General features: G+C 40.8%; 2 protein-coding genes across 3 annotated transcripts in view; one reads left to right on the top strand and one right to left on the bottom strand.

The window, feature by feature from the left end:
• Positions 1-11,781, top strand: part of galnt1 (UDP-N-acetyl-alpha-D-galactosamine:polypeptide N-acetylgalactosaminyltransferase 1) — a 40,656-nt gene extending 28,875 nt beyond the window's left edge. The window contains exons 5-14 of the mRNA XM_024267195.2: positions 1,846-2,012; positions 2,484-2,611; positions 2,698-2,777; positions 3,051-3,221; positions 6,258-6,375; positions 6,707-6,887; positions 9,122-9,261; positions 9,338-9,436; positions 9,592-9,726; positions 9,887-11,781. Coding sequence (XP_024122963.1) covers positions 1,846-2,012; positions 2,484-2,611; positions 2,698-2,777; positions 3,051-3,221; positions 6,258-6,375; positions 6,707-6,887; positions 9,122-9,261; positions 9,338-9,436; positions 9,592-9,726; positions 9,887-10,033 — 1,366 coding nt within the window. The 3' untranslated portion in view covers positions 10,034-11,781. The remainder of the gene's footprint in view (positions 1-1,845; positions 2,013-2,483; positions 2,612-2,697; positions 2,778-3,050; positions 3,222-6,257; positions 6,376-6,706; positions 6,888-9,121; positions 9,262-9,337; positions 9,437-9,591; positions 9,727-9,886) is intronic.
• Positions 11,782-13,882: 2,101 nt separating this feature from the next.
• Positions 13,883-16,339, bottom strand: part of tmem245 (transmembrane protein 245) — a 10,812-nt gene continuing 8,355 nt past the window's right edge. For both annotated transcript variants that reach the window (XM_024267192.2, XM_024267194.2), the window contains 3 exons: positions 15,726-15,900; positions 15,469-15,663; positions 13,883-15,395 (listed from right to left, as the gene is read on the bottom strand). In XM_024267192.2, coding sequence (XP_024122960.1) covers positions 15,350-15,395; positions 15,469-15,663; positions 15,726-15,900 — 416 coding nt within the window. In that variant the 3' untranslated portion in view covers positions 13,883-15,349. The remainder of the gene's footprint in view (positions 15,396-15,468; positions 15,664-15,725; positions 15,901-16,339) is intronic.

The raw sequence follows: 16,339 nt of genomic DNA, 5'->3' as shown, positions 1-16,339 counted from the left end.
TGAGCATGCATACCTCTGTGCTTGTTTCACATGAGGGTCTTGTATCTAAATGATTTTTTTCTTTGTAAGAATCAGCAGACATAATGAAACTAACCTGTATGAGGTCATTGTATGTGTGTGTGTGAATATATGTGTTTGCACATGTGGCTGGGTGGATTTGCAGCATAAGAGAATATTTTCCAAGACCACTCCTTTCAGAGGAGGAGTTGATGTTTTCTCCTTTTTTTTGCTATTTGGCTCGAGTGCTGTCTGGTGTCGTAATAGTGACGCTGTTTTAATTCGAAGCAGTTTGAACACCCATCGTAAATATTCTCACAATCCGCTGTGGGAACCTCAAAGTCATTATCACGCTTTGCTGCTGCCAAAAGGCATTCCAGGACCCTGTATGTTGAGAAACACAGCAATACAGCAAAAACTTGTTCTTTAAATCTGCAACACAGGGTCTGAACATGCATGCATGCATGAAAACATTAGTGATCTAATACACACCAAAAAAAACTTAGGTAAACATGGCTACAGGAAATGATGACATTTTAAAAGTTCTCTCTATTTACACAGCAGATCCTCCTTTGCGCTCTTATTTTGTAGAGCATTATAACTCACACTTGTCATGCCTGAGAATTTCAGCAATATATATCATACTCCAGAGGACACACTCAGAATTAGTGTATACTTGACCTCTGTCTCTGTTGCTTTCCGTTTGTCCTAATCAGCAACAGAGGCAAACAAAGCTCTCCAGTTCTCTGGGTGATCCTGACGAAGAGGGGGAGTTTGAAGGATTGATCTGGGGCTATCATATTCCATTTGGCTGCTGCAAGTTAAATTTGTCAGAGGAAGGAAATCACAGTATGGTATCAGCTCTGTCTTTGGTTGATGAATGAACTACTAAGTAGAGTTTGTCTGTGCAAAAAAAGAACCCAAACACATCAGAAATAGATCATTTCATGTAAGATTGCACAAACTTTTTCTGCTTATTTCATGCTTTTGCCTTTTTTTTAAAATAAGTTTTATTAAATCCAAATAATTATTAGTTAGTTTGAATTTTTATAACACTTTTTTTATATATCAGCACCAAATAAAATGCTGTTACTTCTTAGAAATGTCTGTATAAAACACAATAAATCATTCAGACAGGGGTCACTTATCTCATGCATTTGTGTGGATATATTTATATATATATATATATATATATGATATATATTTTTTTAAACTCATAGATCACATATTACAGGTTAGTTCAGTTAAAAGTTTAAAGCCAGAGCTTTTAAAAAGTCAAACGTGATTCACCCCAAATCACGCTTCAGTAAACATTCCGATTAGAAAGGCTTTCATTGCGATGTATCACATAGCAGCGGTTGGTTAGGATTCTTTGGAAATATTGCTTCAACATGCTGAAGGAGTGGATTAATGACAGGCTTGGCCTTCTTGTTTGTCTGAGTTTTATTGCGTCCAACAGTATTATGCTGTAGCTGTCAAATCCAGGAAAACGTTCTGCCACTTCAGCGCAGTTGACGGTCCACATCACTGTCTGTCAGACAGGGCAGAAGCTGCAGCTTTCATAGAGTAAATCATTGATTTAGACAGGCTTTTGTTTGGGAATAACTGTAGTTTGGTCAGCTTTTGGGAAATTAATTTCTTTATTTTTATTTTTTTTTATCTGTGCATTCGGCTGTAATTGCAGTGAGGTTTTACACTCGAAAATTGGGTGTAGAAACATAATTGCTTGGACTGCAACCTTTGTTGACCCTCTCCAGCTACAGCTCTCTAAATTGGATGTCTGAAGAGCCTCTGGATGGGTCCACAGAAGCAGTGTTTACTCGTGTTTTTTTTCCCTGTTTTTTATAGGTGCAAGAACAAGCTATACCCTGATGATCTTCCCCGCACCAGTGTGGTGATTGTCTTTCATAACGAGGCTTGGAGCACACTGCTGCGAACCGTCCACTCCGTTATTGACCGTTCACCGCGCTCGCTGCTGGAAGAGATTGTCCTTGTAGACGATGCCAGCGAGAGAGGTACACAGCCCCAACACCACACACCAATATGAATACACACTCTGCAGATAATTCCGTCATTGCCTCTTGTTTGAGGTTTAACCTATATTTTGAGATCTGCTGTGGGATTTTACTGGATTGCCCAGTGCAATTTGTGTGTGTGAGTTTGACTGCGTTGGTGCCCAAAGACAAGTCAGCACAAACATGTTCAGTCCAAGCGCTGTGTGTGCTGCTCCACCCTCTGCAATGCTGGTAATCCCTGTTTGGGGGAGATTAGGTCTTTAATTTGCCAGCCGCTGGGATTACATTGGGTTATTACCCTCAACCACCCCCTACCAGTCATCGCGAGGCAGCACGACCTCACCTTATGGGAGTTCACGTTGGATGCTGTGTGTGCAAAAGGCCCAGACACTCATGAAAAAAAAGAACCTGTGTAATTCATCTTTTGGTGTGTGCGACTAATCAGTTTTAAATGTGTTTCCCGTGTGTCAGACTTTCTGAAACGCCCGTTGGAGCAGTATGTCAGAAGGTTAGAAGTTCCTGTCAGAGTGGTGAGGATGGAGCAGCGATCCGGACTCATCCGCGCTCGCCTCAAGGGAGCATCCATCTCCACTGGCCAAGTGTGTGCGCGCTTGCACATATATGACATCAGCTGCGGGTGTTAAGCAGGCTGGATTTGCCTAATGTTTTCTTTCCGTGTTTCTAGGTCATAACCTTTCTGGATGCTCATTGTGAATGCACCATGGGGTGGCTGGAGCCTCTGCTAACTCGCATCAAACAAGACAAGTACGCAGAAGTACAGCACACTGTTGAGCCTTGGGGGGGGCTCGCCCCTATGTTTCTTCAATGTTTAATTAATCACTGTCTGTTGCTTATCTCATGAAAACATTCTTTTGCTTTATTAAGGAGTAGTAGCTCATAAAAACTCACTTGAAGTCTTTATTGTTGCCACATGTTGCTGGTTAACAATTAATGTTGTTGATTAGCATCTAAGCTTTAGAAACAAAGCCACATTTGCAGTCACATGCATGTTGATTGTGGTCGTGTGCCTGAACACAGGAGGACAGTGGTGTGTCCCATCATCGACGTAATCAGTGACGATACGTTTGAGTACATGGCGGGATCTGACATGACGTACGGAGGCTTCAACTGGAAACTCAACTTCCGCTGGTATCCTGTGCCTCAGAGAGAGATGGACCGCCGTAAAGGAGACCGCACACTCCCTGTCAGGTTTGTCTCATCCCTCACTAGCAACCTTAAGCTGCGATCGGGAGAGTTTCATCTCTGCTAGGGCTAAGATGCTGACACTAATGTCTTTGTTGGGTCACATGAAAGAAAAATTCGCCCCAAGAGCCAGACTGAGGGATTTTAATAGTATAACCAGACTCTCATGGTCATGCACTAACTCTGTAAACCACTTAAAAATGAAATCCTAAGTACTGCTTGTAGCTATTGTGAATAGATGAACATGAAAACAGATTTATTTTACAATATGTCTGAATTTGTCACATATAAACAGGGAAGTCATAATTTATTGACTAAACCATGTTTGACCAGCAGAAATAACAGAATTTTTTTTTAATTCTTTAATGTTCATATTCTTTAAGGTTTTCAAGGCTTTAGTTCCTAAACAACAAGAAAACCCATCAATTTCTGTCTATCATCTGTTCTTCCTGTTCTTGTTTTTAAGCACGCTTAGCACTACCATTCAAGGTCACACATTGATGTCGTATATTTCATTTAACACCCTGCACCCTGTTGTTGGTTGTTTTTCACAGTTCCACTTGACGGATTTTTCCTGAGGGTGTATTGTAAAGTGGACTAAAAAAATGTAAACGGTTTGTAATTTGAGGCAATGAAATTACTCTTGAAAAGAGGCTCTGCAGTTTCACAGTAGTAAGAAAACGGAGAAGTGTAGCTACTTTGTTGGTTTTTCAAAACAAGGTAAATTGAATGAATTAAAGTAAGCACCAAAATAACATTTTTGGTATTTGGTGACTTGAAAGCAGCAACCATTATTCTACTGGATTTAGTTACACTCATTTTTAAAAATACCTTCCATTTTACAAGTATTTTTTTCCCATCAAATCAGAGACTGGTGCAAAAAGTTGGATTCTGACTGCATTTTTATGGAGGGTTCAGTACTGAAGAAAAGAATAAATGAACAGTTATCACTGATTGTTTATAGATATTTATAGATATTAAGATTTAAAAGAGTAATTATTAAATCCTCTTTTGTGGTAGAGGAATATATTTTTGCCCAAAATAAGCCAATAATCTGAAATTTTAGAACATTAACACCACCTTAATTTTTTAAGATAGTCTGAAACACCTCATGCAATACTATTTTAAGATCATATACTATTAAGCCTTTTTTTCATTTTTTTCTTTATAAAGCACTGCAAGAATACAAAAAAATTAGTTTTACCTTAATACCTGTGGCTAATCATACACATTACCACAAGGTTATTCTGCCTGGAAAAAACCAACTGCATCCACTGCTGCCCAGTTTAAAAACTCAGAAAAAACTATGTCAAGCTTTACAGCAAAAAATAAATTTCCTTAACATCTTGTTGACTACAAAAAATAATAATCAATCTCCAAATAGCTCATCATACACAATAAATGCAAAGACCACTAACTTTTGAACTGTGCAACCCCCCCTCACACCCTCATTACCATCGCCTGGAGCCCACTTGATCCATCACTTTCTAAATATCCAGGTCATCAAGAGTAATGAATGTTCTCCCAGAAGAAAACGTGCCAAACCAAAGCAAGGTCATTTCAGGGCTGTATAGGGGCGGGGGGGTGGGGACTGCTGCAAAGTCAGAAAAGTGGATCTTTGTTTTTGCCCTTCAGAGTGGGTTTAAAGTCCTTATATAACATTAGAGCAAGATAATAACTCTACAAAACGTTACCATCAGGATGAGTTTCCTTTAAGTCCAAAAAAGCTCTCTCTGTGAGCTTTTAGTTTCGACTTTATTCAAATCTTTTAAAGGAAAACTATTATATTCCCAAGAGGGATTTTAGAATCTCAACGTGGAAAAGATCTGTTTTCCTTCAGCAGGATTTAAAAAATAAAACTCTAAAACCCATTAAAGTACAGGAGGATCCAAATACCAGAAGTTCTACTATTACAAAAACTGTGTAAAAATATTCAAGCATGACAAAATCTTTCACGAAGATGAGTTACAATTTACTGTAGCTAATTTATTATAGGATTATCTTAACCTGTTAAACACAATTGCTTATATACGTTTCCCAAACCCTCTTTAGTTTCAGTCAAAAAGTTGCTTATCTATGAGTGGCACAAATGTAGGATTTATCATGAGAACTTACTAGAAGCAGCCAGGTTATGATGTTCCCTGGGAAAAAGCAGAGTTTTGCTTTCATTATGACATACTTCCACGTTGCCTCAGAGCAGGAAACCTGAGCAAATAAAGTGATTATTATGAGCTTATCTACTTTATCATTTACTGTAATGTCACACTGTCTAGACTCTTTTTTTTTTGCATGAACTAGTCTTTTGTTTTAGACAATGTTTCCACTTGATCTTAGAAATTATCCATAAAAAAGCAGAATTCAGTACCATTTAATGCACTTTCACAGTTGCGTATTTATTTCTAGTGTGAAGTTTTTTTTCTTTCTTTTCTGTAAAAAGCAGGGGTTTTGTGCATCAGTGATTTGCTAAACACACAAGGCTGTGAGGCTGCTTTTGTTTCTGTGACAGCCTCTACTTGGATAAATGGCTTTAATCAGGATCAAAGCTTGTCTTTGAATTAGTGGGTGTTGTTTGAATTTCGTAAAAACAGTGGTTTAATTGTAAGCTGGAGCCTTAAAAGAACTTAAAAGTGACAGCAAAACAAAACGCTTGTTTAGTACAGGATCTTTAGTTGATATATGCAAGTGTGTCTACATTTCTCTCAACAAGTTGTGGTTTGTTTTTTTTAGCTATTTAATATGCTTTTTTCTCCCTCAGTCATTTAATTATACTGTTTCTGGATTAGACAGTAGAGTAAGATGAAAGCCGGCAGGAGAAATATTGGTTGTTCTTAAAGAGGAGAAGACTTTCTTAGGACATAAAACTCTTAGGTTCATCATGGTAACAGAAATCTAAACTGAGAGATAAAAAAAAAGCAAGAAAATGCTTGAGACTTCAAATTTTAATGGGATCAGTTGATGCTATGTGACCTTTTAGAAAATTGGCAGCTGGCAAATGAAGTGGCACTAACCAGGCTTGGTCTTTATTTTTGCTTGTGTCTGCAGGACTCCCACCATGGCAGGAGGCTTGTTCTCTATAGACAGAGATTATTTCCAGGAGATCGGCACTTATGACGCAGGCATGGACATCTGGGGTGGAGAGAACCTGGAAATCTCTTTCAGAGTGAGTGAACACAGCCAATTGGCGTGACTCTAATCTTCCGTGCAGTGGCAGGCGGTCAGGAGTATCTGCTCGCTTCAACAAAAGTACACACACAAACACACCCTCGCAGATGTAGCACTTCAAGGCTGACTAAATTGTTGTCTTGACTAATACTTTTGTCGGGCGTCATCTTGCTTGACTGGCTCTTCATCAAACTCTTTCAGGCTGTCACAACACAGCTGTCTGCTGGCAGCCTTTTACTCATTCACCCATCAGGTCTTCAAGTATGTCTCCTTCCACGAGGTGTTTTACTCTCCGTGTTGACAAGGCTTTTTTCTTCTTCCCTTTGCAGATCTGGCAGTGTGGGGGGACCCTGGAGATCGTCACCTGCTCTCATGTGGGTCACGTGTTCAGAAAGGCAACACCCTACACGTTTCCTGGAGGAACGGGGCAGATCATCAACAAAAACAACCGGCGTTTGGCCGAAGTGTGGATGGATGAATTTAAAAACTTCTTCTACATCATCTCTCCTGGTAAGCTGGACAGCCCAGAGAAGCTGTGTGTGTGTTTTGTGTGGAGGTGGAGGTGTTCCCTTTATGGACAGTGGGATTCTGCAGTAGTTAGTGCATAAATAAAAATAAAACCCAGCTGTGGGAACAAATATTCCAGATATGGTTTGATGATCAAAATACTGCTCTATTACTCAGTTTTTGTCCATTTATTTGTGTTTCCCTTTTTTAAGGTGAATCAATTTGTGTTTGTAAGATTACAATGCACCAAAACAAAATGGAAAAAAGCTTATTGAAATTCAGATTTGTCTATTTTTATGTCAGAAAAAGCACCCGTATCAGGCCTAAAATCACACCAACAATCTGTTTTTGTTAACGCTTGATTCTTTTAAGAAATTATACATTTGAGGTCGAGTTAAACTGAAAGTTTTCCATCTCCAGAGTTTTCTCTGCAATCACGAAAGCACGAAAACAACATTTGTTACCAAAATGTTTTTTTTCTTCGTGGAATGAAAGAAAAACAAGTCAATTATTCTGTCCTGCAGCGTCATCTCAATGACTGTTATTGTAGACACAACAAATCCTTTGTAGCCAAGAAGTTCTGTATCACAACAGCTCCTCAAGAATGGTAAAAAAAAAAATTTTAAATGAGTATTTTAAGCTGTTTTGTATGTTCCATGGAATCATGGCATTTTAGTAAGAAAAAAAAAGTAGCTGTAGCAGTGTGACATGCTGGAGTCTGAAAACTCTGACCTCATGCATTACCCAACACAGGATGTACTGCTCAATTTCCTGCATGTAGCATGACACTCCATCATGGTGCACACCACAACATGAAAGGTGAACGTGACCTGACATGCTCAGAGCTGACACTCTACTCGTGTGTGGAGCCAGAATCACTAACACAAGGAGCCAATCATAGAACTTGTCGATTCATTAGTTTAGATGTTGATTGTTCTGTATCTTAGCAATAGTTTAAAAAGACTTTCACTTGTGCTGCTGCTTTTGAATGTAGTTTCCAGTCCAAAGAGCAACAAAGAAGGAATATGATCTTACATAGTTTCGTCAAAGTAGATGAAACAAAGAAATGTGTCTTTGTTTTTACTGCAACTTTTTTTATGCCAAACCTCGCATGTTTTTGGATGTGATAAGAATTTTACTCAACTGTAATCTCCCAAAAAATCTTCCTCATATCTACAGACCCATATTCATGAGACAGTTTTACACCGCTGATAACTGCTCTTCTGCAAATAAGCCCCACCATAGCTGTATTTTCATGTTTTAAAAACATTCCTGATGCAGCTTTTTAGCCAAATCAAATAGTTTGTGTCATTTTTAAGACATATTTTCAGCATTAGAAATCAGCCCTTTGAGTTGAGGGTGGGACTGTTGGCGTTGAATTTTGCTCCACTAATTTTCCCATCGCCCCTTTGTTTACACTCTCTCCTGTTAGCTCATAGCCCCTCACAAGCCCAAGCTAACATTAGCTTAGCAAAAAATATATATATAACAAAATCGGAGCTGTGCAGACGTACAGTTTTGAACAAGATGGCAGCTCAGATGACTAAAATGAAGACGTTAATGGATCTATTTATCTGCAAGTGGATGTATCTGTATTGGAGTGGAGCAGGGAGACTTTGTGGCCGTTGCTGCATCACAAACTTAAGCTTTTTCAAACTGCCAGTTTTCATCTGCTTCACATCCAACAGAATTTGTATAAAGAAATACTCAGAAATGCAGTTTTAATCTTAAATTGTTCTATATGCCAATAAAAAAGTCTTAACACACCATTAATAAACAATTTATAGTAATCATTTGATCATGAATAAAGTGTTAATAACAACACATATAAGCTGCTTGCTAATGATTAATAAAGTGGGAGTTGTTTCATAGTTTGTAGTAATTTTAAAGTGTGACCTGTATTTGTCCTCCATCATGAGAAAAATGCTACAAGAACATGTTAAAAACAGCAAAAATACAATTTTCATTGGAGTGGGTCTTTAAAGGAAACACAGTAACCTTTCCCCGCATGTTCACCTTCCACTTTTCTGACCTTCATCCAGCTGGTTCTGTTCAGCTTTGCCCCCATTGTGCTCAGGCTGACCTCATATCTTCATCCGCTCATGTCTCATTGTGCATTGCAGTGTAAACTGAGACAAAGACGGAGTGTAAGCCTTGGGTTTGTGTTGTACAAACAGAGCCAGCTCATACTTCAAAAACTAGAGAGATACAAGTCATGTTTATGTCTGTGTCTCCAGGTGTGACCAAGGTGGACTACGGTGACATTTCCACTCGCACATCTTTGAGACACAAACTTCAGTGCAAACCCTTCAGCTGGTACTTGGAGAACATCTATCCCGATTCCCAGATCCCGAGGCACTACTACTCCCTAGGAGAGGTACACACACACAAACACAGGAGCACATTAGTCATTCTGCGCACATTTCTCACCGTGACATGTTGATTTGGTTCAGATCCGTAACGTGGAGACAAACCAGTGTCTGGACAACATGGCCCGCAAGGAAAATGAGAAGGTTGGCATTTTCAACTGCCACGGCATGGGAGGCAACCAGGTAACACAGGAGGAGAGAAAGTGGTTCTCAAACATGTTAATATCTGAAAGATGCTTTTTAAAGTGGAGCATGTCAGACAGAAAATGCTGCTCTGCTAAGAAGAATGCTGTTATGGATTTTATTCTAAAAACAAATGCTTGTTATGTAATGTGCAGGTTTTCTCCTACACGGCTAACAAGGAAATCAGGACAGACGACTTGTGTTTAGATGTGTCCAAGCTGAACGGACCTGTCATGATGCTCAAGTGCCATCACCTTAAAGGCAACCAGCTCTGGGAGTACGATCCTGTGGTGAGTGGGCCGGATTATATCAACACTTATAGCAACCCGAGCTGCAGTGTACCAAAAAAAAAAACCCATGAGGGAGTCTGCGTCTTGTTTGAATCCACATGTATTAATGAACTCCTGCTGACTGATGACTTCTGTCGTTCCCTGTGTTTCCGCGGCGCAGAAGCTGACTCTGGTCCACGTCAACAGTAACCAGTGTCTGGACAAAGCCAGCGAGGAGGACAGCCAGGTGCCCAGCGTCAGAGACTGCACGCACACGCGCTCCCAACAGTGGCTGCTCCGCAACGTCACGCTACCAGAGGTCTTCTGACCGCGCTGCACACCCTGTCGAACCCACACGCCGCGGCCCGGACAGAAACCACCACAGGAACGGCCGCGTTTACTGAGTTCTGGCCCCAGGAATAAAGAGACTTCCCACGAAGGGATCCAGGAGGAGAGGAGGATGGATTGGATGGTACTACCTCTGCCAGAAATCAGGGAGAGGTGTGTGTTCAAACCTCCTCAGAGTGAACAGAGAGGAAAGACTCCCTCTAAAGAGCTGTTTTACACTTCTTACTTTTTGTTTTTGTTTTTTTTATGAGATATCAACCGCAGAGAGCTAGGGACTCCTGTGCATAAGAACGAGACTGAACGCTGGAGTGGAGGATCTGCTCTCACATCTTCCCTGACAGAAAGCGGTCCAGCCCTCAGCTCATTACCTAACGTTTACTGACTGCCTCCGATCAGAGTGTGTGCACTTAACCCTGTGTGTTTTAGGACCCTGTGCTCCGAGATGAATGTATGCCTTGAAGAGGGGACTGAATTCCTTGTTGACTTCTTCTTCTTTTGTTTTTTTATTTAATTTTGTAATGCGCTATGATAAAGCGTGCGTGCACATGTGTGTCAGAGCCCCTCCTACGGTCTTTGCAGCAGCGTCTGTCTCCCTCTGGTGTTACTCGGCGGCATCTCATTGATCGAAACCTCCACACTGTGGATTTTCCAAAAGGGGAGAGCCCGTTTAAAAAAAAAAAAAAAAAAACTAAAGACATGGTGTCTGCCATCAGCAGCCATCTAGAGATATAGAAATATGATGTTTGTGCTATCTTGAGATTTCTATGTCCAGTTTTTTACATGGCTTGTCTGTTTCTACTGTACTCTTAGATCGTCCGTCTCTGTCGTCTTTAAAGATGTTTAACAACACACCCAGAGGTCACGGTCGCTGGATTCTTATTGGAAAAGAGCTAACATGGTTCATATTTTATTTTTCTTTTCAGCACATTGTCTTCTCTGTGACCTCTTTCAAGGAAAGGGCTCCTCCAGTGGAGTGTGTGTGGATGTACCCAGGTTTGAATGTGTGTGTGTTTTTTTTTTTTTTTAACAAGTCATCCTCCTCATTCATCAGATTTTGGAGCTTGTAGACTAAACTGGCAGAAGATCCACGTATCTCTGCTTCCGCTGCTGAACAAAAACAGACGTTATCTTCCACCGGAAATTTGTAATCATAAATATATCTGCGGCACAAAAACAGTTACTGTCTTCGGATGTCAAAGTAACTCGGATGTTTTGGGTAAATAATCAGAAACCAAACAATAACTGTGGAGCCTGAGGGAGATACAATACAGCATCTTGAGATTACATATCCTAGTAGCTGCATATCTTTTTCTTATTTTTTTTAGCATGCCTGCAGTCATTTGAGCATCAACAGAACTCCTTCTCATTTCATTTTTTTATTTTATTTTTTATTTTTGGTGTGTGTGTGTCACTTTTGTCAGAGCACAAGAAGAGTGCAGTCATTAAGGTCTGAAACATTTCAGCCTCCTCCAGTGGAGGACGGCTTTTCATGTGGATGTGGGGCCCGTCTTTCGCGGCGGACGAGGCACCGATGGAGAACAGGTCTGTCTCGTCCGAGTGAAACCCGGTTTTGACTCGGACACGGACGGAGCGTGCTCCTGCTCTGATGTGGGGAGCCGCGGGGTTGTTTGAACCTATCTGGCATGTTCTGGCTTCCACAATGAGCGAATCCAAATGTAGAAAAATAAAAGCTACAAGGTTTACAGAAGATGTGGAGTAGCGTTTTGATTTCTGAACGTAACACAGTCTCTTCTTCTTTTTTCTTCCTGATTATGTTTGGAGTGAATCTGCTCAGAACTTCACTTTTATCACCATCAAACGTCTTCGTCTTGTTTCCCTTTGTAACCTGACGCTCCAGTAGGTGTGCTAAAGTGTTTTTTTTGGTTTCCTCCTTTAGATTGTGAAGGATAACCAGAAAACTCCTTTTGACTCCAAAAAGTTTGGATCCAGTTAGCATAATTTTGTCATTTGTTGTCTTTAAAAAGCCAAAACTCCTATTATAATTCTTGTGTTGATAAATTTCTTCAGAACATTATGTGCTCTTTAACATGAGGTCTACAGCTTGACCTCTTCCAAAAAAAAAAGAGCTCCGTGTCACAATACGGAAACCACAAGGTCACCACGCGTGAACTGTGTGAGCTGCTCTCTGATAGATGACCCTCGCTTCCATCTCCACGGCGAGGAACAGCCACGACACTGAGCTGAAATGAGATAAGTCTTTTGGGACGCTTCTGTGTCCTATTAATAAACATGACAGTCCGGTGTGAAGGTAATAGAGTGTGGCTGCACACTGAGTAAGTGTTCTGTGCGGAGTAAATGGCTGAAAGTCTTTTTCTTGATCGGATGAATTATTCATCAGTATTAGCTCCAACATGGTCCATCAGGAAGACATATTGGACAACAGGGTTTCACATATACATGCAAAACATGTGGGCGCCTCCGCAGCTTTTTCTTTTTTCTCTAAGCCATCTGTCTGCAGTGACGACGTGACGCATCGTGTCTGCAGAATCATTTTGATGGTTTTTTTCTCTCTCGGGGAAAGACCAAAAATGGAGACCATGTGAAGACCTTTTGCCTGAACTTCTTCTCTAAATTAGTCTGGAAAGTCAAATGTAAATCCTTATTTCTGTGAAAATGATCAGTTTTTGCTCAAACGTTCATTCTATTCCTCCCTGAAAGAAGCAAATCTTTCCCCTCATTGAAGATTAACGGATAAAACTCGGGCAGAAAAACCTGAAATGTCTTTGATGTTACGATGGAGCGAAGATGAATTTAACTCCCCGAGCAATCAAGTTCGTTAATTTACTGCTCCCTTCTAATCTGCTGGATGCCTCCCTGTTAATCTGAATCATTTAGTTAGCTGCACATTGCATGTCTTCGTGTGAATGATCCAAAGCTGAGAGGCAAACTTGAAACAAATTAAAGCTAAAGAAAAATAAAGGTGCTTAAAACACTGTGATTTACTTTAGAAAATTTGCTTACATTTTTCACAATTCCAGAAGAAATTAGAAAGAAAAAGCTAAGTGGTTTGGTCTTTGAAGAACTTCTGATTTGGGTTATTTTTATAGGAAAGGGTTTTAAAAAGACACATTTTTGACCAGGTAGGTACTGTAAATATATCATTTTTGTTGCCATAAAGAAAATTTAAGGGTGTTTCTTTTTTTAATTATTTTAAACTATTTTCTCTGAAAATTTTAACCCTTTGACGCCTGAATTTTTATTTCCAGCAATCAAAAATTAAAAAATTCCCTTGTGTTTTTGATTTCAGGTAAATCCATCCATCCATCCATCTTCTTGACCGCTTTGTCCCTTTCGGGGTCGCGGGGGTGCCGGAGCCTATCCCGGCTACTGAAGGGCGAAGGCGGGGTACACCCTGGACAGGTCGCCAGTCTGTCACAGGGCCTCAATCACACACCCATTCACTCTCACATTCACACCAAGGGGCAATTTAGAGTCACCAATCAACCTATGAAGCATGTTTTTGGACGGTGGGAGGAAGCCAGAGTCCCCGGTGAAAACCCACGCATGCACGGGGAGAACAAGCAAACTCCACACAGAAAGGTCCCAGCCGGGATTCGAACCGGGGCCTTCTCGCTGTGAGGCGAGAGCGCTAACCACTTGCGCCACCGTGCAGCCCGATTTCAGGTAAATGAAGGTCATTTTAGAGCAGAAGTGGTTCGATTCATATTTGTTTCAATCGGTGTAAAGAGATTAAAGAAGTGGACGCTTTTTAACCCTTGAACTCCCTGGTCAACCAAATGGTGGAGCACATGTTGAAACCACAGATTGTATTCCTCACCCGGGGTAAAAAGAAAGAAACATTAACTCATTTTTTTTTTTTTTTTTGTGGAATTGTTAAAAGCTAAACATGTATTAAGTTTTTGAAGATATTTTTTTAAATAGTAAAGATTTAAAAAAATATAAAGAAAGGTATCCATGCCTCAATTTATGTTAAAAAGCAGAGTGTAAAATATCTTTACTCCTTTATAAATATAATTGAAACACTTTCCCAGGATTGGATCATTCACTTTATGATTTGATAACTTGTGACAAATTATGTATTTTTGCTTAAAAGCTTTAATTTTTTTTCTTTGAAAATATAGTTCTCATGAGGTAGCTCAACTTCCTCTTGACTTGAGAGCACGACTTCAGGGGTTTGATCAGCGTGTTTTGCTCATAGTTGACTTCACCAGCAGCCGCTCTGGAGGAGACCGCTTCATGGGTTGGATTTTTTCCCCCCCTCTGTCCATCTGTCTGGGCTTCACTGACACATTGAAAATCTGTCAGGCCTTTGCAGAGCAGATGACAGCCTGACTCAGTCCTCACACACAGATTATATTCTAAGTTTAACTCATTATCAATACATTTGAAAAAGTCTTATTTCAGAGTTACAAGAAAAGCTGCAAAACAAAATGTTTTTTTAGTCATCTTTTATTCAGTGCATTTTCAGAAACTTAAAAAAAAAAAAACTTTTCCGACAAACTGTTCAAACAACCGAAACATTCTCAGGTAGCCAACATGGTGGCTAATAATCGATCTTCTGTACACATATCTGCATCCGATTCAATAAAGCTTTACGCACTTTTAAAATAAATAAATAAAGTATTAAAAGTGCTTACATTAGTTTTTTTTTTTGTTTTTTTTTTTTAAGAAGGTTGAGGTTTTGCGGTGCAAGAGTGGATGAGGTGAATAGTCAATGTACAGACATCGTTAAAGCGCATCACACCGTCATCCAAACCTAAAAGTGCTCAACCAGTTGAACCTGACGGAACCCGAGGTGCTGCTGCGTCTGGAAGTGCTTTTAGCCCTGCCACATCGGTTAAGTGCTCTCCGAATGAAGAAAATGAATAAATAAAGAGTTAAAACGGGCTTTTCCTGTAAACCCCCTTGGCTCACTTCCTGAATGCACGCACGTCCATCAAAAATCCCATCAGTCTCTGGTTCGGAGCTCGTCAAAACGAAAGCTCCACTGTGGTAACTCAACCGTACAGACAGATCTTTCCTGTGAGGAGAGGTGGGAGATTTCAACAGTAGCTTGAGACCGGAGCCTCGGTATAGAAAATATATCCTCTTCTGGTTTACTAAAAAGACTTGTAAGCATTTCTCAGTATTAAAAATAACTTTAGGCACTCTTAGTGTCTGTACAATACGACGAACATCATGAGCTGTCATTGGTCCGGGTGGAAGATCGGGATGCCTGAGGGAAGTAAGAGTTTTGATGAATGGTTACGCTTGGTCCCCATTGGGCGTGCAGAGCCAGGCGATAATCCGGAGCGATCACCCGGAAGAGTTGGAATCACTCGCTGGTCTTCGGGACAGAAGGGGTGGACTCTGCATAAGCCCTGGCACAGACAAGAACGAACGTTAACCGTTGAAAAGTTACAGTAAATCATACAACAAGGGTCACCAGTTTACCTCATAGGGTGGATGGGCCAGTGGGGCTGCACTGGCGTGGGAAGCGCAGAGCTGGGGCTCATCAACATGGCGCTGTAGATGTTCGCCGCCACCACCAAGATGCAGAGGAGGATGGGCCCAATTATAGCCCCTTCCAGACCTAGATAGTACGCCCCACCTGCTACCGCCAGACCCGTCAAGTAAGGATGTCCGCCCCTTTAAAAGAAAAAACTCTGTTTATCAAGCCTCAGCTCGTTATTCAAGTTCTGATCCCATACCCTGATATGTCCGAGTAGATGGCCGTGTCTACGAAATACGTCGGGAGAAGGTGGCAGATCAGGAGCAGCACGGCCTTGACGCCCTCACCCTGCGCCAACCACAGGTCGCATACAGCCGGCACGGCCGCCCAGTACGTCCCCAGGAACGGTACGGCACCCAGGGTGGCAGCCAGAGCTTTAAAAACCAGAGTATAAATTGAAAGAGCAAAAAATGTTTAATCAAGAAGAAGAAAACCATATATAAATCGCTCTGGATTATAAGTCGCACTTTTAGGTGAAAAATCTGACGTTTTAGAACAAATCCGCCAAGCCCAGCGTAGCTAAAAAATAAATAAATACAATAATACAAATATTTTCATCTGTATAAGAAAAATATCGAAGTTTAAGAGGAAAACAATCAGATTTTGCCAATCTTCCATGTTTGTTTTGGACACTTCTTCTGCTGCTGTCCGTAGCAAGTACTTATACTCAGTGCCCTCTAGTGGTTGTTAGGTGAAACAACCGCTAAAAGACAACCAGTGTTTACTGCAGGGGTCTCAAACTCACGGCCCGCGGGCCATCTGCGGCCCGCAGGATGATGATTTGCGGCCCCCGTCTTCATATGAAAGATTACT

This window comes from Oryzias melastigma, linkage group LG16 (genome assembly GCF_002922805.2).
Source record: "Oryzias melastigma strain HK-1 linkage group LG16, ASM292280v2, whole genome shotgun sequence".
NCBI lineage: Eukaryota > Metazoa > Chordata > Actinopteri > Beloniformes > Adrianichthyidae > Oryzias > Oryzias melastigma.
The sequence above is the reverse complement of the archived record's forward strand: the minus strand, read 5'-3'. Positions and strand labels throughout refer to the sequence as shown.